The sequence below is a fragment of the Botryllus schlosseri genome, chromosome 5 (assembly GCF_051294905.1).
Source record: "Botryllus schlosseri isolate E-star chromosome 5, Bs_hap1, whole genome shotgun sequence".
NCBI classification, from domain to species: domain Eukaryota; kingdom Metazoa; phylum Chordata; class Ascidiacea; order Stolidobranchia; family Styelidae; genus Botryllus; species Botryllus schlosseri.
In genome coordinates this window covers 23,962,936-23,986,359 of record NC_137240.1, presented here as the reverse complement: position 1 = coordinate 23,986,359, position 23,424 = coordinate 23,962,936, and the positions used below count along the sequence as shown (strand labels likewise).

At 41.1% G+C, this 23,424-nt stretch overlaps 3 protein-coding genes across 4 annotated transcripts in view; 1 reads left to right on the top strand and 2 right to left on the bottom strand.

Annotated features, from left to right (window-relative positions):
- The first annotated feature begins 5,256 nt into the window (after positions 1-5,256).
- LOC145439454 (uncharacterized) lies at positions 5,257-6,366 on the top strand. The gene is made up of 3 exons (XM_080316938.1): positions 5,257-5,359; positions 5,431-5,659; positions 5,741-6,366. Exons 1-3 carry the CDS (start codon positions 5,279-5,281, stop codon positions 5,902-5,904), a joined length of 474 nt encoding a protein of 157 aa, XP_080173064.1. The 5' UTR covers positions 5,257-5,278; the 3' UTR covers positions 5,905-6,366.
- On the bottom strand, positions 6,321-8,026 carry LOC145439455 (uncharacterized). Its single transcript, XM_080316939.1, has 3 exons — positions 7,271-8,026; positions 6,921-7,210; positions 6,321-6,669 (listed from the first exon to the last, which is right to left on the bottom strand). The coding sequence occupies exons 2-3, from the start codon at positions 7,127-7,129 to the stop codon at positions 6,492-6,494; spliced, it is 387 nt and encodes a 128-aa protein (XP_080173065.1). The 5' UTR covers positions 7,130-7,210; positions 7,271-8,026; the 3' UTR covers positions 6,321-6,491.
- Positions 8,027-13,724: 5,698 nt separating this feature from the next.
- The window catches only part of LOC145439459 (kelch-like protein 24a), a 56,387-nt gene continuing 46,687 nt past the window's right edge, over positions 13,725-23,424 (bottom strand). For both annotated transcript variants that reach the window (XM_080316941.1, XM_080316942.1), the window contains 2 exons: positions 13,976-14,129; positions 13,725-13,875 (listed from right to left, as the gene is read on the bottom strand). In XM_080316941.1, the coding sequence (XP_080173067.1) occupies positions 13,761-13,875; positions 13,976-14,129 (269 nt within the window). In that variant the 3' untranslated portion in view covers positions 13,725-13,760. The remainder of the gene's footprint in view (positions 13,876-13,975; positions 14,130-23,424) is intronic.

Here is a 23,424-nt window from a genome sequence, read left to right as displayed (position 1 = left end):
AGTAATACACGCTTACTTTTCATGACATATTTGTTATCAATTCTGTTGGGTAGTAAGATAGTCTTGTTTTCACCGTTACTTAATCCCTTTCGCTTCTATCGGACGACTAATAAATTGGGCCGGGCACAATGATTCGAGTACTCGAATCTGAATCGAGTTTCAAGTCGAGTAGTAAAAGACGATTTTTTCGAGTGCTGAAATTATAAGCTCCTCACCACGGAAAGTTCATTTGTAAACGAGAATGATAGTTTCGATTCTAATTTTCACTGTTGAAGCCTTGAAATCTTGATTGGCGGTATCGTAGCATATGAAACGTATAGTACAAAGCTACGAAGGTTACTGGACGTGGCACCTTTTAAAGTCATGATTATCCCATAACATCGTCACCAAGTGGAATGAAATCGGTATTGTCCAAAAATATCGAAGTATCTTTTATGTTGTTACTCCCTAAAAACAGGCCCGAAATTTCTCAGTCTCTCAGTGTGTTTCTCTCTCTCTCTCTCTCTCTCATTTGGAAATACTTTAATTACCAAAATGAGAATAGCGAAAAGTTAGTAGGTAAATCACAAAATAATACGAAGTTCAAGTAGTGGAAAATTAGATTTACTTAAAGAGGCGCTGCACTATAAAAATCATGTGGTCTCAAATTGAAGAGCAAAACTAAACAAAATTGGCCGCGGCCATTTTCTTCTGAACGCCACCGTAATGGAGTTGCAATTTATTGAAATTTCCACAGGAAATTTCCACATTTCCACAGCCCGCCGTGAGCCCCAAACGTTTGTCTTGGCCTCCATGGAGTTATAAACCATATTCCTAGGGGATTCGCCCCCAGATCAGACCCCTTCGGGATGTGCGTTTTAACCCTTCTTCTGAGCGAGATTTCTTGTACACGCTAATATGCAACGTTTTATGCCCTAATCGTCTGAAGCGCGGAAATTATTTTTTCTTGCTTCATGATATTGGTAATTGCATACATATTGCTATATTTTGAACCTCTCTCAGCCCACGTGCACAGTTTTACCGCTAAAACCGAGTGAGGTGCTGTTTTACAAATATTCGGGAGGGCAGGTCGGTATGGTTACTTCTTTACATCTTGTTATTTCGTGACCTCCCGTCTGCCAGGTGAAAAGATCTCGAAATCGTCGAATTCACCAAAGCGTACTGCACTACAGACGCACACGATTCCCAATTGGTAGTTGCGGCAGTTACGGTCCTGTGGATACTCGCTTATTGTCTTGGTAGCTGGATTCCGAGAAGTTTGCAGCTTGCCGAAATGACCAAGCTTGCAGTTATTCCGAAATTCGCCGATATTCACCGTCCCTTGATCGAGTGCGTTTTCGTGTTTTCTTATATAACCGACTTAATTTATGCTCCCCCAACACACCGACGTGCTCGGCACTAACTACTAAAATGACGAGTAGTAAACAAATATTGGGTCCTTCGAACCATCTTTAAATTTTAACTTTCGGCTTTCTCTCGACATCCTTATAGGTGCGACGGTGAGAAAACTCATATAATAATCACGGGTAATGATTGACTTGTTTTACGAATTAAATATTTGAAAACGCGTCACGTAAAAATTGGAAATACAGACCGTGTAATGCGTAATGTGACAATGGCAACAAAGAAGGTTCGACGACTCTTGTGGCTTTAGTTGCAACGGCATAATTTGCTACATTGACTTCAGTCTGAATCTTGATTTGGCACGCGAGATACGTATAGGCTGCGTAATTGCGGCATGCTAATGCACAGGTTTGATAGGAAACGAATTTCTGGTTCCAGTTTTTACGTCCTATCGATTCAGTCCAGGCAGCAACATTAAAAAGCAGGGTTTATATTTTCAGTTTAAAGCAGTGGTTCCTAACAGACATGGGGTAATCGCGATTAGTAATCGTAATCGATTACGACGATTACAGCATTTTCAAGTAATCGTAATCGCAATCGATTACATTCGAAAAAATTCTAAAGTAATCGTAATCGTAATCGACCACTTCACATATCTAATCGATTTCTTTGTGAATGAACGATTACTTTTTATTTGTGCAATGAATATGACATAACCGAGCATTCGTGAATAAGGAAGAGATGTTATATCAGGTTATTGATAGCGCAAACGGTTGATTTTCAAACGCCACTGCTCATTATTACGTCAGAAGTATTAGCTTTGCTCGTCATTGCGTAAGAAGTATCCATACGTAGTAAATATATATTCGATGTACAATTGTAGCCTACATTGCTGTGTGATTGTTGGAACAGCGTAAGCATTGTTGTATATCAGGTTATCATTACAATCTAGACGCCACTACCTCGCAGCAAGAAAATAATCACCAGTCTGCCTAGTTTCAAATAGTAACTTATGTATTGATGTTTGGTTATGCTAAGACGCAGTTTGACCGTTGCTGCTTGGCGAGCAGTAGGCCTATGTATGTAGTATACGTATGTATTTGTACGTACACCGGACAAAGATTTGAAATTTTGTACTCCTCAAATAAAACACATTACGATGGTTTAAATCAACAGCTGCTGATATATAGGCCTATCATAACCGAGCCATTCTTTGCCGTTTCTCGTAACGGCAGCTTGCAGTATCTGTATTAAGTGGAAGGTTGAATTTTAAGTTCACTTTATCTTATTCTCAGTCTTATTCTCTACTAGTAGGCCATGTCTCATATGACTCTACTTGAAACGGGTGCCAACCGTTATTTCACAATTCTTCACTCTACATTTATACATGTCGCCATATAGCCATCCGCTTATACACCATGTCAGCGTGGGTTGTAGGTACAATCAGGACCAAAACAGTAATTCGTCCTCCACTCCAAACGTTGGTATTGGTAGGGTTGTAACCAAATCGCAATGTTCCGAGTCACAAGTCAATCTCACTTTGATAGTTTTGACTCGAGTCAAGTCGAGTCATTTTCAATTCATCCCCGAGTCACGTCCGAGTCCAAGTCAGTTAGTATAGGGTCGAGTCTGAGTCATAGTGTTTGACTCGAGTACGAGTCCAAGTCGGTATGTTCACAGATCAGTTTTCAGATCAATCCAGTTCAACCCAATTTTTTCATCTCTGCTCGAGTGATATATAATGGCTCGTATTCATAATATAGTAATTTTCATCATTTTTCACAGTCTATGGCCCTATTTCCAAGTATCAGGACTGATAGACGAAATACAAATAATGTGGTCACTTTACTATTCTTCGAAGAAACATGGAATGTCTGTCTTGGCCGTTCTAGTTTCGAGTCATGTGACTTGGTTTGAGTCATGCAAAATGACTCGAGTACAAGTCGAGTCAATTTACGCATTTGAAAAAATGACTCGAGTCAAGTCTAGTCACCAAAAAATCACGACTAGAGTCATTACAACCCTGGGTATTGGGGCTCCATAGGATGGTCAGTTTTCATGTTGATGACTGAATTTCGTCAATAATATTGGTAATTGAATTATATTGCTATTCATTCAGATTTACCGGTAGTGCTGGGGGCACGTAATTCCTAATTATAGCATCTGGTATGTTGTTATAATTACTTAATTGTATGTTGTTAATTCGTGACCTCACGTCTTTTATCAAAAGATACTGTAGTCGCCCAAACGTAGCAGACTAAAAGAAAAACTTTCGTGAGACGCACACACATTGTCATGCCTTCATTCCTCTGTGAGTGCCCCGGTTGGCATTTGCATTAATGGGGCTCAGATTTGAAGGACCGGACTATTCGTCACGCCCACAGAGCGCGGCTACTGACAATTGACACATACTCAAAGTTTTGGCCAAGGTCATTTATTGGTAGCACACTTTGTGGAGTTGCATGTTGGCCGGAATTGCATACGTCTTTTGGTGTGTCGTGGCGGGGTAATGACCGCCACCTAAATGCCTATTCCTATAAATTATGCATGCTTTTTTTCTTGAGGGGATAGGTATGTATTTCAAAATCAAGCTATTTAGAGACATTAAATCCTGAAGCTCGAAGAAAATTTTCAAGTTAAAGGGGCACTGCGCTCAAAAAATGATGTGGTCTCAAATTGAAGAGTAGAACGAAAAAAAAAATTTTGGCCGCAGCCGTTTTCTTCAGAACGCCACCGTAATGGAGCTGCAATTTATTGAAATTTCCAGAGTTGCAGCAGTCGCGGCTCCGGATAATCTCTTAACCCGTAACATGGCACGATGACTTCATCGTCGCACTTGCTCGTGTCAGCCGATGTTCTGAAGCAAATATGTCTAACACGCCAAGGTGGTGTAGATACGGCGTTCCACGGACGATATTCAGTCACTAGATTTTTCTAGTAATCGGGCCTAGTGTATTCTATTTCTTGAGGGAAGGAATAGATCATGTCCTATTCTTATGTTATGTATAAAACATTACCATCACCAATTAGTGTGCCCTCTGAACATTTCAAAATTCAGAGCGGTCATAATTGGTTTCGCATTCAGGTTGGAGAATCATAAGATGAGGGTTTGAGAGTATCTTAAAATTATGGCTTGGGGATTAGTAACATTACAATATAATGAATATATTATATATGTTTTAGGGTCAGCTGCGGAGTTGTGGGCTCAGGTTAGGTTTGCGTGCCGTTGGATTTTGGTTAGGGATGATGAATTTTCCTACAGTACCCGAACCACCAATTTTGAATGTCATGAATTTTGTCATGTTCATGGGGAACCCTGACTGGTGGTATTCGTGTTGTGGATAAGAAATTACTGTTTCTCTGAAAAACGGCTACAGAATAAAGTGCTTTTCAACCTGTATGACGGTTCGTACTTGTGCGAACGTCCTCCTTTCCCGAATCCAAAATATGATAACCCTACATTATAGGAAATAGTGTGCGATGCCAGTGTTGATTTGAATGCGAAGTATTGGAATTTCGGCACACATTCATATAGCGTTGACATAATACGTCGATTTAGGGGAAAGTGATATTGTTGCGAGTGAATATTGTTCATGGGTTCGCCCTTTAAGCTTCGAAAGAAATAACTGCACGATACCCGCAGAAAAAGCAACGAAGACCTTGAGAACAGCGGAAGTGCGATATCTGTGATTTTTCTACTGCAGTGATTTTAGTATTTGATTAATCAGCAATACGATACACTAAATGTGAAATAATGACGCTCTGTACCTACAGGAAGGGCTACAAATACAAAAAGTGATAAGCTTTTCATTTTCTTTTTGTGTAATAAATTCCAGCTGGCTGGTGCGAATTAAATTGTTTTAAAAAAAAAGTACGAATGGAGCTCAAAAAGGTTGAAAAGCACTTGTTGGTGTCTCTGGGTAAGAAGAAAGGTATGGAAGACTTGCTACTATGGACAAGAAGCATCACTAATCACTTGTGGTGGTGCTGTCAGTATTGTGGTCAAGATAGCAGTGTAAGTCTACATATCAACTATGTCTGACATCACAAATTAGGAACTTTTTATATAACAATATGCAATTGCAGGTGCTAAAAAGAAGATGGTTATCTCTTCTGCATCACATCACCGGCGAACATGAGTGGACAGTTGACGGGGAGACATATTCCTGCAGCCATGGCACTTTGACTGGGGATCAGTGCCTAAGAACTAGATGGTTGCAATGTGGATCTCCTAGTTTCAAAGCATTGAAATCTTTGATAGAAAACGAAAGTTTGATCCGGGATTTGGAGCAGATGACTCTGTTCAAACATACTGGTAATTTTTTGACTCATCACATCTGCACACCAGTTTTCGGAGCATGGTCAGATCATTACAATTCACACCTTACTTTTTTAGGATCATTGGAAGTTTATCACAACGTCATATTGAAATTTGCACCTAAACGTCTTCATTTTACTTATGACACGATGCTTGCACGAACCAAATTGGCTGTCCTGGACCACAATGAGAATGTTGGTAGATTTCAGGCGGTGACACGAGCAGGTTTGCTGTACAGATGAAATGTTTGCAAGTCAAGGTACTTAGTTACTTACTTTTTATTTGTTTAAGCAGGGGCTCCACGATACAAAAAATGTTACTCTCGGTCAGCAAAAGAGTGGATCTTGAAAAACATGTATGAAAAGAAGACGAACCACTATGCGAGAGAGCTTTTGAGGCGAACTACTGAGAATTGCACTGGCATCAACTTTCCCAGTAACATTTCAAGAAGTGTGCATCCAGTCAGCATTGCACCAGAACCAGCCCCCTCTAAAGAGGAATTACTTTCAAAACGTCGTTCTAGAACGTGACTTACTAATCCCTATCTTCAAGTTGAATGGAATGTGGTGCAGTGCTGCATAGCTAAATAGCTCAATTTCATTCTTCCACACTGCCTGACTGCCCCGTTGTAATACCCTGGCTATAAAGTCCTCGGATGTTTCTTTTTTATTATTTATTTTAATAAATAACGAGTAAGCAAAGTAGTCTTGATGTATCAGGCACTGCAGGCATTCGTGGAATATAGAATGCAAACAGTTCCAGTTCACTGTGTAATAATACAGCAACAGAACTGATTTCGACTTATATAGCATAGCCGCAGTGTTATCAATCACAGTTCGTTTTCTATCGGCCATTTGAAACCGACATACAGTCCATCATCACTAGGGTACTTTTTCCTTATAGCAGTCACGATGCAGGCTGGCAAGGGCATCCTGTTTTTGCTACCCAAAACGTCGCCATCAATAATCCATTCCAGTATGTGTCGATAAGACACCAAGCGATATTGTCTGCAATTGGAAAATATCAAAGTATATTGCAGCAATAAAAATAATGCTGAAAAGTAATAGCAGCATATATATGACAGTATAATGCTCCCAATTTATAAAGTGTAGGCATTTATATAAAAGCATGCGAGAAAATGTAAAGAATGCAGGAGATTGCCGTTTATATCCAGGAACCATGTCATAAGTCCCAAGACCCTGTCGCATACATATAGGTCCAATACTAAACAACACAAACAAAATGTTCTAGGACCCACTTGTTAGAAAGCCTTCTGCCAGGACCATGTGGTTGATTGTTATTATTCCAATTTTTCCTGTTCACTTTGAAAAACGTTTCAAGAATGGAGGGATGTATATGTACGAGAAAATCGTCATGTTCTGTTATGCAAGTCGACCCTCCATTCCCCAGAAGCTCCATTATTTGTTGTATTTCCCTGCAGCAGACGCGTTCATTCTGGTTTGTCATGGATGTACACGTACAGTTCAAGCAACTGCACCATTCATTGTTGTCAAGTGTCCGAAGTTGACTCTGGTTTTCTGACGATTCCTTTGACCAATACAATGAGATTGATAAATTGCATTCAAGAAACGCAGGTACAATACTTACAGAGACATGAGTTTGTGCTTCTTGAGTTGCAACAAGACGGGCGAATTCCTCCTCTGAATATTATGGCTCGAATTGATACAGCAGGCTCTCACCAAATATCGTGATATCATCGAAATCTTCTACATCTGTATCTTCATCAGAAGTTAATTCATCAACAAGATCTTCTTCCATACCATTAATAATTTTAACAAATTTTACGATATCTACGTGTCAAAGGAATTGCATGAATGAACTGATGGAGACAGAAGATTCGTTTGTGAAACTGAGAACAACAATGTTACGACAAAAAATTCCACAACAATATTGGAACTTTGATGAGAATGAAATTTTCGTGTTGATTATCTATACATCTGTGTCTTGAACAAGTAAACTAGACCGTATCAAGACAGTTGCTATGCCATGGGTAAATGATGCAAAATATCATGTGTCTGTCTCTTCCGCAAGACCACTACTCCAAAGGTTGTGCACTGTGCAGTCAATAATACATCTTGAAAATGACAGCTGTATCTGCATCAATATACAACTGTAACGGCATCTCAGTATCATTCAACTGGCAAATACTATAGAGTCGTGACAAGCTCCAGACACAAATCCTCCTGACCTAACACCGTACGTTGAGCGCCGCCTTGGTGTGCAAGACATGAGTCATTCATAACATCGACTGACAACTATCTAAAGTTCGTCCTCTGCGTAATCGCGTCGAGCAAGTGCGACGATGAAGTCATCGTGCCATGTTACGGGTTAACAGATTATCCGGAGCCGCGACTGCTGCAACTCTGGAAATTTCAATAAATTGCAGCTCCATTACGGTGGCGTTCTGAAGAAAACGGCTGCGGCCAAAATTTTTTTTCGTTCTACTCTTCAATTTGAGACCACATCATTTTTTGAGCGCAGTGCCCCTTTAATTAGCTCTCTTGAAAATACTTGATGATATTTTATGTTGATTTACGAAATACTTTTGAGTCCCCTTAGCGCGCGCTCCCGGTCCTATTGGGGAGTTTGGGGTGTGGCAGTTACGGACCTGGCAAGAATGCAAATCGTTGGGTGCGACGAATAGTCCTGCATAGGGTTGGGTAATTGGTACATTATGACGTAACAAGCAAATGAAATAGGATATATAAAGAAAGTTCTTATCTCATTAGACCTTTTCATCGCAAGCCTTATATTGTCTTCCAATATCTCTTCTGAAATTAGTTCTAAGCAGCAAAACAAATGTAATCGTGAGTAATCGTGATTACTTTTGAAATGTAATCGTAATCGTAATCGACTACTTCCTGATTTTGCTGTAATCGTAATCGTAATCGTGATCGCGGGATTCACAAGTAATCGTAATCGCAATCGATTACATTCGTGAAGTAATCACCCCATGTCTGGTTCCTAACCTTTTTTCCTCCAGCGCCCCCTTTCAATGATTATCGTGCTCCAGCGCCCCCAACCTCATATTGTAAGGAATGTAATAAAGATAATGAGTAAGCGGGAGGGCCGAAACAGCACTTCGTCAACCCCCCTAAAAACTATTGCCTTGCGCACCCATAGCGTGATAAACCAAACATCTGAGGGTTTCGCCCCCAAGAACCCTGTAGCGTGATTTCGATGGTCAGCAAAGTTTGTATGGCCTGGTCGCCCTAGGTGCCAAAATTTTCTATAATGCATGAATGAATAGGTGGTAATTACATATATATGTCGCTATAAACTTTTTATCCTCTCAGCCCACGTAATCAGATTTACCAGTAGAGCTGAGTGAGCTGTTGTTTTGGAAAATAAAGGGCACGTAATTATTAATTAAACATATTAGGGCGTGCCCGTAGGTACAATTAATTCGTTACTAGGGCCGTAACAGCACTTCATCCGCCCCCCCCCCAAAAAAAAGCGTTGGTCTTGGGCCCCCATAGGGTGATAAACCAAACTTCCGGGTGGCTTCGCCCCAAGACCCCCCTTCGGCTATCCGCTATTTGCTGATACTGGTTATCTACATTGGCAGTCCATTTACTGAGCCAGCTATTCTCGCCTACACGCGCGAAGCGCGAAAAATTTCACCAATTATTTATTGAATTGGTCAATATGATCGGGAATTGCATATATATTGATATCGATTTTTATCCTCTCTCTGCTCACGTAAACAGATTTACCAGTAGAGCTGAGTGATGTGCAGGCCTGTTTATTTTTGGATATTTGGATATTTGGTTTTATTTTTGGAGATTCTCCAAAAATAAGATTTGAAAACATCCAAAAATAACCTTTTTTTGGATGATGTTTTTTCAAGTTTTTTTGTGAAATGCATGAGTCAGAGCAGTGTAAATACTGTTGAAACAACCAGGAAACTCACAAACACACACAAAAACAGCATGTGTGTGCGGGAGGGGGTCTCCGAAACGCTAAAAGTACTTCCACTTACTGGAAGGATCAGAGGCGACACGACAAGGGTTAAAGAGGCGGCATGGTATGAAATCGTGCGAGTGTGGTGCGGGCGGGACCTTGTGACGTAGGCCAAATACCGCCACCTCTACAACAATAACTTCGTCCACACGATGATGGGACTGAATGGCTACCTCCAACGGCAACAGGACTTGATCCAGGAAAAGAAAAGTATGTGCCCCAAGTTTGTAGACACATGTTGGTTGTCAATTAAGAAGATGACCACTTGGTTGACTAGACACCGTACCAAACTCCTCGGGGTTATAAACGATAAAAGTCCGGCCTGTGCACCTCCGCAGCATTGGTGGGTCCAACTTATAATCCTCGAGCGCATGGCCACAGAGCTGAGCACTACCGTCACAAAGATTCAGGGACTTGGTCATCTGATCGTGGAGCATCAGGATGAGCTCCATCGCCTGGTCGAACGCCTTCGAGCTCGGTGCCCGCTGAGGACTGGGACAATGACACCTGCGGCAAGGAAGGCCCTCTGGTCATAGGGTGCTGGACTATCAAGTTCACTGAGTCACGCAATTCAGGATCAGAGTGTGCACTGTGCAGTCCTCGACCTTCTCGAGAATATCGACGAAGAAAAGAAGCAGTTCACGTTTGAGGCAGCCAGGATCCTTATAGCAGGGCTCATCGACGGCATAAAGAAAATTGAAGTTGCCGACAATGAAAGGGTTCTGGCCTGTCTACCACATCAAGTGGTGCAACCTCGTAGGCAGGACAGAACAAACACTTCTTGCTCTTTTAGATTCTAATAATATAAACAAGAGTGATGCAGATATGTAAGCTACTTTATTTGCAGCTCAGCGAATTGATCGACAAACACCGGGGTGGGCTGTCGAACAAGTGGACACCTGAGTAGATACACAATATATAAGACCAATTCCAATCCATGTCTGTCTGATACAAAATGGACGTCACTTTCAAGCGCATTATTGACGAGCGACAGTTCTTTAGACCCACATGGCTCGATGTTTCCCACAACTGCGACGGTCGAAGCTGATTTTTCGAAAATCAACTGGGAGAAAGGTCTCTACCGGGCGTCACCAACTGATTTTTATTTGGAGGGCATTCTTAAGGCCAAACACCTTGTGACCAGACTTGTACAAACTAAACATTTAGTTAGTTGACGGTCAACCAACTAACAGTTTTTTGAGTAGTTCTAGTTCTAGTTGTAGTTGCGGATTTTGAAAATTGCGTAGTTCTAGTTGTAGTTGTAGTTGCGGACTTTTAAAATTCCGTAGTTCTAGTTCTAGTTGTAGTTGCAGATTTTGAAAATTCAGTAGTTCTAGTTTTAGTTTTTGTTGCGCATTTCAAAATAATATTAGTTGCCGAACAACTAGAAAACACTCGTGTGTCCTGCGTGATGAGAACTCTCCTCGAGTGACAAGTGAGGTTACTGAGGGTTACTGATGTGATCATGACAAAGGATCAAATGCTCATTGTTGGATCATAGTTAATACATTGATTATTATTAGTTCACTGACAACTCGGCAAATTTACAACAATCGACTTGCCAGAATTACGAAACTTGGCGAAAGATTTTCTTGGGATGACTGCGACATCTGCGCCCAGTGAAAGGGCTTTCTCGCATGCTGGGATTTTGTATTCCCTAAAGAGGGCAAAACTCAACGAAAAAACATTTTCGCGACTCATGTTGATTCGCAGCAATCAGCAACAGCTGCAAAAAATGGTTTAGTTTGTCCTGCTGTACCGATTACAGAATAGTTCTGTTTGTCTGATTTTTCAGTAATTTCGTTGTACAGACGCTCATGTGGAAGGCTGGAACGCCGAATTCGAATAAAACAAAAATGAATGAGTTGATTGAGAGCAGGGTTGTAACCAAGTCACAAGGCTCCGAGTCACAAGTCAATCTCACTTTTATATTTTTGACTCGAGTCAAGTCGAGTCATTTTCAATTCCCACCGAGTCAAGTCCGAGTCCAAGTCAGCAAACAGAGGATCGAGTCCGAGTCATGGTATTATGACTCGAGTCTGAGTCCAAATCATTGTGTTGCCTGCTCAGTTTCCAGTTAAAGTCTTCTTAAACCCACTTTTTAAACTCTGTTTGGTGATATTGAATGGTTCGCATTTATAATATATCAATTTTCCTCACTTTTAGCAGTTTCTGGTCGCATTTTCAAGCACCAGTACCAACAAACGAAATCCCAATAGTGTGTTGGCTTCGAAATTACAATGAAATGTCGGTCTTGGCCGTCTGAACCTCGAGTCAATGACTTGCTTCGAGTCATGCGCAATGACTCGAGTCCAAGTCGAGTCAATACACAGATTGACTCGAGTCGAGTCGAGTCATTTCCGTATTTTGAGAAAATGACTCGAGTCGAGTCGAGTCATCTGAAAATCGTGACTCGTGTCCGACCCGAGTCGAGTCATGACTCGAGTCATTACAACCCTGATTGAGAGTTACATTTAGTTAGTTGTGTTTTAGTTAGTTAGTTGCCGATATTTAAATTTCGTTAGTTCTAGTTATAGTTCTAGTTGCGAGTTTTGAAAATTGAGTAGTTCTAGTTCTAGTTCTAGTTGCGGAATTTGAAAATTGGGTAGTTCTAGTTCTAGTTATAGTTGCGAGTCTTGAAAATTGAGTAGTTTTAGTTATAGTTCTAGTTGCGCTTTTTGGAAATTCCTTAGTTTGTACAAGTCTGCTTGTGACGAATATTAGACAGTTAGATCAAGATCACTGATGATGTCGATGTGTTGAAGAACATGAATACATGATAATAACATGAATACATGATGATAACATACTTTCGGTGAAGTTTTCTATGTATAGTATTAGGGCTAAAAACACCTTCATTTCTTATTTTTGGAGATTCTCCAAAAATAAAATTTAAAAACATCCAAAACTAAGCTATTTTTGTTATTTTTGGAGAAATCCAAAAATAAACAGGCCTGGACTGATGTGTGATTGAAAGGGTATAGGACCCGTTGGCAGGAACGAAACGACACTTCGTCAGACCCCCCGAAAAACTTGGGTCTTGGGCTCCCATAGGGTGATAAACCGACCGCCCCCCAATCACGTTGTTCGCTTTTGCTACGAAATCAGCTGTGCTGTTTAGTGAGCCAGTGCGAAGCGCAAAAATATTTGATAATTCATGATAAAATCGGTCAATAAGATCGGGAATCGCATATATATTTCTACAAATTTCTTGGTTGGTGTGTGTGCGCAGACTCGTCAAAACGTAGAGGGAACATTGTTAGGTGTCTTGGAAACTGTAGGGCCCGTAACTAATAATTAAACATATTAGGGCGGGTGGACCCGTTGGTATGACTTCGTTGCATGATGTTATTTCGTGACCTCCTGTCTGCTATATCAAAAAATATAGAAGCGCCCAACAGGGATATCGCCCAATAGGGATATCTAGTTTTATATATCCCTGTCGCCCAATCGTACTAAACTAAAAGAAGCACACGATTTCAAATTGGTGTTTCTTCACTGGCATATAATTTTTCCCTGCCAGATGGAGTTCGTATTCTGAGGTTCAGATTGCCAAGACAGGAACATTTGGGGCCAGTCATTTAGGCGCCTATGGACAATTAAACCTATATGTATTTTGTAGGCTATATATAACGATCGAAGTTTTCGGTGTTAATTCGCTCTGAATACTCATTAAGGATATGTCCTACTACCACATCATCTACTGCGAAGTCATTTTTCTCCAGCGCCCCCTATCGCCCCCCTGAGCCCAGCGCCCCCCATATCGCCCTCTGAGCGTTTCCGCCCCCTTCAAAATCGCAAGCGCCCCTTGGGGGGGGCGCTGGAGGCAAGGTTAAGAACCACTGGTTTAAAGGAACCTTTTCACGGGCCGCACGGAACAGCTCCGCGGGCCGCACTTTGACCAGGTCTGCTGTAGAAGTTCAAGTCAGAATAGTATTCGGACATGTCTGAGTCAATATAATCTGTGACCTTGTCAACAATCTTAACAAATTCGAAATGTCTGTATGACTGTTAAGTTAGGCAATTATTCTGTAGCCTACTCGGCTTAATATGGATGGCTGGGATACCACAATATATCTATAATGCAAGTTGGAATGTTGTATTCATAATTCGGTTACAAAAAGGCTATAACAGATTCACAATGCCGCATCGATATCGCGTCCATGGTGATCGGTTTTGTCACAGCTGTAGTTTTTAGATCATATGCACCGATCGTTGTCGTTAGCCCTCTGCAAAAAATACAATCGGATTGTTGTTTGCGAAATGGTGTATGATTGAGAAATTCCTGTTATTCCGTACTAGCCTCACTGGGTATCAAGAAAGGCGTACCTGTCTCCTCCAACCAGATAAATGATTCCGTCCAGGAAGTGACACATGAAACACGCACGAGCAAAGTTCGGTAGAGTCACCACATCCGCCATGTTCGAACTTGCGCAAAAGATTTCAAGATTTGATGCATGTTGACCAATTGGATTGTATCCACCTACAAAGTTGGTTTTGTTAACGAATTAGTCATCCAATTCGTATCCATAGATCCGTCTATCAGAGCTATTCGAACAGAAAGATGATAAATGTCAAAATCATTGCTAACCTACGGATATTATCCACGCATCAGAAAACCAAATACCGACCATCTGAAAATACAGCTTTTTTCAGGTGACATCAGCGTACTCAAGGTCAATATAGTCAACCATTTTACACAAGACACAAGACAAAACAAGACTAAGGGCATTATGCACCGAGAGAGTTGAACCTTGACAATGTTCAAAATCGCCTGATCGGCTTGCACCATTGTCTTGCGAGAGGTAAAGAAAGTTCAAGTTCTCTCGTTTTTGGGTGATATTTGAACCGCCACAGTCGGTGATTTAAACCAAGGTCAACGCGGAAAATTGTGAAAATTTCGCATTTGCTCGCGACGGAAATGGTCAGGCCGACAAGTAATTGATGTATTAAACGATTTAATGCGTTCTGGTGCAGAATTTAACATAGGTATGTGTGGAATTCAGAAGCGATGTAAACCGAATGTGATTCAACTATGTCGGCATAATACATGCATTGGCTACCGGTTCGCTACAACAGAACCCATGATTCATATATCCCTAAACCTTTCAGTTAGTAGGTTTAGGATATATATTCAATATAGCCCGATATGATAGGATCGGAAAACTTCCGTGCACGAGAAAAATATATTTTGGTGTCTCTTGTTGATAGTTATCGTTTAATAATTGGCATAGTATTAAGTAGCGGACAAAGAGTAAATGCACGGAAAGACGGCATTACAGTATACCCAGCTCTAACTGGAGGCGGCAGACCGACATCGTCAGAGGAGCCTTTGACAGAAAAGACTTATGGAATAATGCAGTCTCAAATTGAACAGAACGACAACGCATTCGACGATGATGACATTTTGGACAAGTCGTGCAATTCTAGCGTATCGTTTGAGACTGAAAGTACTGATAAATTATAGATTACTAACCTACGGGGTGAGTAATCTATTGATAAATTATCCCCGATCCAGATATCGAAATATGTGTTTGCACAAGTCGTCGCGACATCTTCGACTATGGATAAATCGAGGGGTGATAGGTTTTTCTAGATTGCACAAAGCCGTTCCAAATGACGAGCTGGAGTCTTGCAGTCCAGCAAAGCATAGACTTTTGCGGTTTTATTTTTAATACAGCAGCCTGTGTGTCGTACGCATGCTAGCCATTGTCTTCAAGCTTCGTAACAATCAGATATTAGGCGAGAGTTGCGATGCAGGGCCGATGAACTGAGCAGATGAACTTTCGGAGCGAGATCATTTGAACATTTCATGCGCGACAATGGTGCAAAGCGATCAACAATGATCTTGATCATTGATCACGGTAACGCAGGTCACGATCAACTCTGGGCTGACAATGGTGCATAAGGCCTGCAGAAACCTGCCGACATAGGCGTATAGAGATGCCAAAGTCACATCTTCGCTATTCGCAGTAACGGTGCGGAAAGAAAGGGTAAGACTGCAGGAATTTTATTGGTCAATTGCAGTGTCAGGCAACGACATTATGAATGACACAAATTCCATCAAATGAGTACATTTCAATTATATTCATGGGTTGTAAATCTAACCAAATACTGCTATTCCGAAACGAAATAGGAGGGAATAATTAAGTTATTTAGCTACAGAGACTAGTGAACTAGCGATATAAATACCTTAAAAAACGAAATAGCTTGACTGGTTCAAGTACAGTGGATATGCTTGATCATTTCGGAAAATCAGAGGTTGACCCGTTTGATCACGGACCCCATTTGTGCACTGGTCTACACGATTTTTGGCCACTATTTCATTTGGTCAACTTTATCCAATTTGGGGGCGCGCAATCCGAATACGGCGTTATGTTTGTTCTATCACATGCTCTTGTTGCAATATGTATCTCGATTATTACTGTTTTTGGTTACTCAAGTAGAATCTGCCTACTTACTGTCAGGACAGTGAGTCAGTAAATTTTACCTCCGATTCCACACATTTTCAATATGCCGACTCCGACTTTCGAGTCGTTAAACGAACCTGCTCCAACTCCCGACTATTTTCTTAAGATCACTCCGACCCGACAGTATTACCAATTTACTTCGAAAATTATATTACACAGTGACGGTTATACATGTGCAAACATATGATCAACGATGGCGTGCAAAAAATGTTTCAATGTGGCACAGCTTGAATAATTCACTATGCAATTAACACGAAAGAATGCCTTTGGAAATATCTTCCTTTTATAAGTATTTATAGCATAGACTCTCTAATATCCTATTATGTATGAATCATTCAAACATGACATATATCTAGGGTTACTCTTAAACAAAAATCAATTTAAAACAACCATGTTCAAAACAAGGCCCTAATTTAAATTATGATATTTTTTTAATCGACGACGTCACGAATATTCAATTTTTACTTCATAGTGGATTGACATTGACAATTGAAAATATAGGGTAAATATAGCTACTTTGACAAGATATATGTACTATTAATGTTGAACCGACTATTCCATCCCATATCGATATATGTCGGCTATATCCAGGCCACTTTAAATTGTACTTTTGGGTCTCAAAAGTACAATTTAGTATAAAATAAAATTTCTGTTGAGTATAAAATAAGGATTTTTTTGTTTAACAATTTTCGGTGTTTGTCAGTTCTCCGGAGTCTCTAAGAACGCATTGGCGGGTTTATCGCTTCCGTTTGGGCCCTGCTGGCTCCCACAGGTGCTGCTTGGCGGTTGGGTGGGGAGACCGGCAGCGGCGGGGGTGCAGATGCCGCATTGCACTGGGGTTCTTGCTGCGCAGTGCTGTGTGTGTGCCTTTACTCGCAGGGCGGGATTGATTTCCGCTTCATTGCATTCCACGCTCAGCTCATTTTCCTCTTCCTTTGTTCATTTTTTTTCTGTTTTGTGATCTATTGCAGCTCAAATTAAATTGCCATAACAGGCTTCCAAATTTCATCTTTCTTGCTCGCTATAATCTAAACTCTAGTGAGTGAGTGAATTATCTCAACTCTAGGTTGTAACTTGGTAACTTGATCCCTGCTGAACTGGACAAGACCGGAATATACTGTTGCAGTGTATATAACGGCACTAGGTTGCTTGGTTGAATCAGTTCTTAAGGGAGGAAGGTCCACCCAGATCATCAAAATGTTTCATACTTTTTTATTGCAGAATTACAAAGTATGGGACTGGCTCTTTCATAAAATATAATCATCTTGCATGATTTCAAGCAATAGGTAGGTTAAAATCTCTCCCATTTTAGTAGAAAATCGAGAATCCCCCCCAAAGTTTAAACTACCTCAAAAGAGTCACCAAACACCCTGTCCTTGTAATCGCCGGAGAGGTCCTGAAAGTGGTCAAGTCCCTGCAAGGCAAGAAAACTCTAGTCACCGAGCAGCACGCCAAGCTGATGAAGTTGCATGACAACCTGAAGGACTTGTGTTCAGTAACTACAGAGCTTTGTGAGGAGGATGGCTTCCAGGGTGAATTAGAATACGTCAGAGTGGAATCAGTTTCTGTTTCCATGACAAATGTTCAGGAATTAATCCTCGACGTAGGACTTTTTGTGCAGGCCAAACTTGATGAAATCTCGGAGGCTACAAGGAAAACTGTTCAAAGGGGAGTCGGCCTTCTGGTTTGCACCCTACTTCATGGCGTCTGTGATCTCCTGGCAAACCACGCGGACATCAAAAACAACGAGATACCACCGACTCTCCCAAAGGAACTGCTGGTTAAGTTGCGTCGTTCAGCTGTCTCTGACTTGGTTCGCGAACAGTCAGGACGGCTTCGAGCAGCTGGGTGGGCCGAAGAAAAACTCGAGGATGTCGAGACGGAGCACGCTCAACTGCGAGACTTTTACGGAGACCATGACAATTTCCGCATTACGTTGGAGGAGGAGGGCCCTGACAGCAGCTTCAGGGACGCTTGGGGTGTCCTCGAGGGTATGACCATACACCTGCCCACCCTAAAGGACTTCTGCGGAACGCTCTCGACCGTGTTTCCAACGACGGCACCAGTGGAGGCGGATCTTTTCGCCATCGGAATTAAAAAGGATGACTACCGGGAGGGCCTGACCGATTTCTCGCTCGAAGGCTGCCTTCATGCAAAACAGTTTCAAGAGCTGCAGAAACTTGTGTGATTTGTGGTTAGATCATTAAACTTGAAACTCCGGCAGGTGGAGTAACGCAAAACACGAGCTTGTTTTCACATAAAAGTCTCAGTATGGTACCCTCCTATGCCAGGAAAGCCATTTTTCATAAAAGTATAATTTAGTATAATTTAAAATTCTGGTTGAGTATAAAATAAGCTATTTTTGCTAAATTGTACTTAAGTACTATATATAGACCCCTGGCTATATCTGGTGGTAATTGACCTTAGGCTCATACATGTTTTTGCAAAGTATTTACACAATTATGGCATAACTTTGCAACTTAAAAATAATTTTTAAGGCCTTTATTATAACAGTGTTTAAAATATTTTAATCAAAGTGCTTTAAAACACCGTTTTCTTTAAATGCAACGCAACATATATCCAATACTGTATAATTGAAAGCTAGATAAAACAATCGAGTGTAGATCTTGTGTACGAGTCAGCAACTAATACATAGATGTAACTTACTAATTTTCTCATTATACACCATATTGATTACAAGCACGCACACTCTCACTACTAATAGACATTGGTCATAAATAAAATTTAGGAAGTAGTCCAATAGCATATGCCTAGTATACATGCACTTAGTCAAGTATTCAAGGACTAGGACTAGCACTTTTGTCAAATCATTTGTTCGACCCAAGCAGCTAAGCTACACTACAACTATTTTTAATTTTGTCAAGTGGGAAGCAGCGTTTGGTTATATTGACATCAATTTTACAAAACCAGACGATGTATTTACTCTGCCACAGTATCATGGTATAATTGCAAATATTGCAACAATTGGTGACTGCACCGCGAACATGCATACACCGATAATATTGTTCTATGCAACTGAATTGTAATTTGCAAATAATGCCGAATTTGATCTATATCAGGGGTGGCCAACCCTTTCGGCCAAAAGGCCACACGAGATTTTCGAACCATTGCGCGGGCAACTGGAATGTAGATAACCATTTTTTAGTCGTCTAATAGGAGCGAGCGGAATTAGATAACATTAAAAACAATACTTGTATTACTACGCTTTAACATTGATAACAATTATGTCATGATAACTCCGTGTGCAACTGTGCAGTGTGCAGTCATACCCTGGTCGCATAAAGCGCGAAATTTTTTAAGAGGTAATGAATGAATTCAATCAATCAATCAATATTTTACTTGCACATAGTGGAGATCACCTCTGTATACCACTGGGCTCATTTGGCGAGGACAGGATTATCCGCGTTCAGTCATAGCAGTATCGACGGTTTTGGTTAACATGCCTCTATCATTTTGTGCAAATGTTTCATCGCCGACGATCTCGCTGCGAATACACAAGCGAAGTCGCATGTTGGACGACACGTTATCTCCCAATTGCGAATATAGTTCGATTCAATTCTGTAAATTACGCGTATATATAATTTTCAGGCTAATGCTCCAATGCTACATGCAAGAGACCGAGTGACAAGAAATCATGCGAAGTGCTAAGAAAAATTTCAAGTCAAATAAATCTGCTACGGAATATTCTACTTCATGGTTATATACGAAGATCTGCCATAAACGTGACTGGCCCCTGGTTACGCCTATGCGCCGGAAGTCGTCATCAAATTTCTCAGTAGTTGGCCTTGCAATTTTACCTGATGGTATAACTAATTTCGAGAATTACCTCGCAGGCCACACATAACCTTCTCGCGGGTCACATTTGGTCTGGGGGACCACGGGTTGACCGCCCCTGATCTGTATCGTTACTAATAATTATGATTGATGGTACATATAAATCTTATTGAAAATCCTTGGAAAGCAATGGTTTTCATGATAAACAAGTTGGAGTCGGAGTCGAGTCATTTCCACTAACTCCGACTCCGAGTCTAGTCAATATTTTTCCGCGACTCCGACTGCCGCCATATAGTTTTCACGACTCCAACTCCGACTCCCATCAAGTGAATAATAGTCAAACTACGACTCCGACTCCATAGCCCTGCTTGCAGTACTTACTGTAGTGTTCATGTTTCACAACACTTCCACTTGTACTTCAACAGTATTTGAAATCGATAATTTGTTTTGCAGTTTTGATTTTGAAAAGTAGAAAGTACTTTAGGGATAGGATTGCACCACTGTCACGAGGTAGATTATCATCAGAACTGCGTGAAATAGTCTCTGAATCACGGTAACTGGATATATTTACGAAGTTTATACCAATGTGTTGTGTCATTGTGTATAGTCGTGCTGCGTTAGCCGAGAAGATACAACTTGCAATTTCGTATAGTCACCACCTCCCGAGTAACTACTGAAGTCCGTTCATTTAGTTTATAACCATCTTTCCCCGATTCCAATGATGTTTCGTCAGCATATCATAAGTGATGAAGAATTATCATAAACGAAGAATTATCATAAGCACACATGTTGAGTTTTCATGACAAGCGGATTAATGATGATAAACTCGTTCGAGTTACCATTGACAAGCAATTTTGTTCTTTGTAAAGGCAGGAATCGTGTCTTATTGCTTCGAAGCAAGCATATAGGACCACACATTTGGGACGCGTGCAAGAGGGCACAATTCTCCAGCGCAAATGTATAACGATAACGGAGTGTTAACCAAGTTAGCTAAGAAGCTAATAAATACAATCTGTAAACCAGGAGAGATGTATAAAGATTAAAACTGCAGACTACTAGCAATCAGACATGGGGTGATTACTTCATGAATGTAATCGATTGCGATTACTTCAGAATCACGCGATTACGATTACGATTACGATTACAGCAAAATCAGGAAGTAGTCGATTACGATTACGATTACATTGGAAAAGTAATCACGATTACTCACGATTACATTTGTTTTGCTTCTTAGGACTATAATCTTAAATGATATATTGGAAGACAATACAAGGATTGCGATGAAAAGGCTTAATGAGATATCAACTCTCTTCATACATCATGCGCCATTTGCTTATTACGTCATAATATACCAATTTATCGCACCCAACGATTTGCATTATTGCCAGGTCTTTACCTGCCGCACCCCAAATTCCTTAATAGGGTAGGGAGCGTGATCGAAGGGGACTCAAAAGTGTTTCGTAAACCAACATAAATTATAGAGTATTTTCGAGAATTTAATTAATTCTTGAAAATGTTCTTCGAGCTTTGCGATTCAAATGTCTCTAGTACAGGGGTCACCAACGCGGACCAAATGAGTCGCCCGCGGTCGCTGTAGCAAATATCCAAATGAGAGATTTGAAAGTTGAAGCTGGTTTCATATGAGCCACAGTTGAACATGGGTCGGCCGACCCCAAGGAACATACGAACGCAGTCGCTCGGGGCATTGCTCGTCTTCGCCCACGCGGCGGCTCAACGGGAATCTATAGTTAATATCCCCGAGTCTCGACGCGGAGATCGGCGCTTCAGCGCGCACTGCAGCAACGCAACTGAGCCTGGAGAAGCTGGTTTGAGTCCCGGCGAGTGAGCGTTTTTTGTTCTTGGTAAGGGGCGGAAACCCGGCCCAGTGCTCTGATTGTCTTACTCTAAGTGAAGAAATCCAACTGAGCGCGGATGAACGGCGGAAGTAAGTGGTAACCCGTCGGTCGTCGCAATAATCAGTACATACTAGACAAGAAGTAGCTTTTTGTTTCAAAACGGTTGGTGACCCGTGCTCCAGTAGATAGCTGGGTTTGAAATGCATACCTCTTCCCCTCAAGAAAAAACATGCGTAGGCTATTTTATGGGAACAGGCATTTCGGAGCCGGTCATTACAGCGCCACGATCCCACAACACACCAAAAGACATATGCAGTTTCGGCCAACACGCAACTCCACGGGATGTGATACGAAAGAAATACCTTGGCCGAAACTTAGGGTATTCGTCCATTGTCAATAGCCGCGCTGGGTGGGCGTGACTAATACCTCCTGTCCTTCCAATCTGGGCCCACAATGCAAATGTCACCCGGCGCATCCACAAAGGAATAACGCCAAGACAATTTGTGTGTGCGTCTCACAAAAGATATTCTTTTAGTCTGCTACGTTTGGGCGAGTACAATATCTTTTGAATATACAACAGACTGGAGGTCGCGAATTAACAACATACAATGAAGTAATTATAACAACATACCAGATGCTATAATTATGAATTACGTGCCCCAGCTCTACAGGTAAATCTGACACTCGGGGCTGAGAGAGGTTATAAATGAATGGTATTATAATGCAATTACCAATATTATTGACGAAATTCAGTTTTGAAAATTGACCAACGGTTGGACTGTGGGACGAATTGCTGTTTTGGTTCTGATTCTAGCTACAACCCACGCTAACATGTCAGGGTATATAAGCGGATGGTTATGGCGACAGGTCCAAATGCTGAGTAACGAACTGTGAAATAACGATTGACGCCCGTTTCAAATAGTTATATGAGAATAAGATATAGTGAACATAAAAATTCCGCCTTCAACTTAATACATAGGCTATATACTGCGAGCTGCTGTTACGAGAAACGGCTAAGCACGGGTCGGTTATGATATATATCAGCAGCTGTTTATTTGTAATGCTTCGTTGTGGAAACTGCAATGTTTTATTCGACGAGTACAAAATTCCGAATCTTCGTCAGGTGCACGTGCGTACGTAGTAGGGATGGTGTGAACGCGAGGTTCACGTTCGCGTTCTGTGTGTGAACCTGAGAAATTTAGAGGTTCACGTTCACAAACGAACCTTGGTAGGTTCTGCACTGTGAACCTTTTTCATATATTACAATTTCCACTTCATTATAACATCTTTGATTGAAATTTATTGCATTTCAACTGCGGGCCACTCTATGCATGGCGCTGGCAGCATAAAAAAATGAACACTAAACGAGCATACACCTTGACAATCTTACTTATTTTACTTGCTTGGTTACAACAGTTTGCTCGAAATATGCAGCATTCCGTTTGTGAATATTTAGTGACTCTCTGCTGTGAGCTTGACCCGCAATCACACAATATCAAGAGCTAAATACAATACGTGTATGTAGGTAGTCAGCGAATGAGGCTTATTCAACCAATCAATGAAATTGATATCGTTCCCTGGTGTAATAAATTCTAGCTGGCATACGGGATCAATCTTGAATTCATATGTTTATATCGGTAACAGTAGCAAGTATAGA

Bases quoted from the DNA above. Each gene is read 5' to 3' on its own strand.
- LOC145439454 (XM_080316938.1), top strand. From the start codon at position 5,279: ATGGAAGACTTGCTACTATGGACAAGAAGCATCACTAATCACTTGTGG. The intron at 5,360-5,430 runs GTAAGTCTACAT...ATGCAATTGCAG, and splicing joins ATTGTGGTCAAGATAGCAGT to GTGCTAAAAAGAAGATGGTT. The intron at 5,660-5,740 runs GTAATTTTTTGA...TTACTTTTTTAG, and splicing joins GACTCTGTTCAAACATACTG to GATCATTGGAAGTTTATCAC.
- LOC145439455 (XM_080316939.1), bottom strand. From the start codon at position 7,129: ATGACAAACCAGAATGAACGCGTCTGCTGCAGGGAAATACAACAAATA. The intron at 6,670-6,920 runs GTGGGTCCTAGA...TTCCAATTGCAG, and splicing joins GGCAGAAGGCTTTCTAACAA to ACAATATCGCTTGGTGTCTT.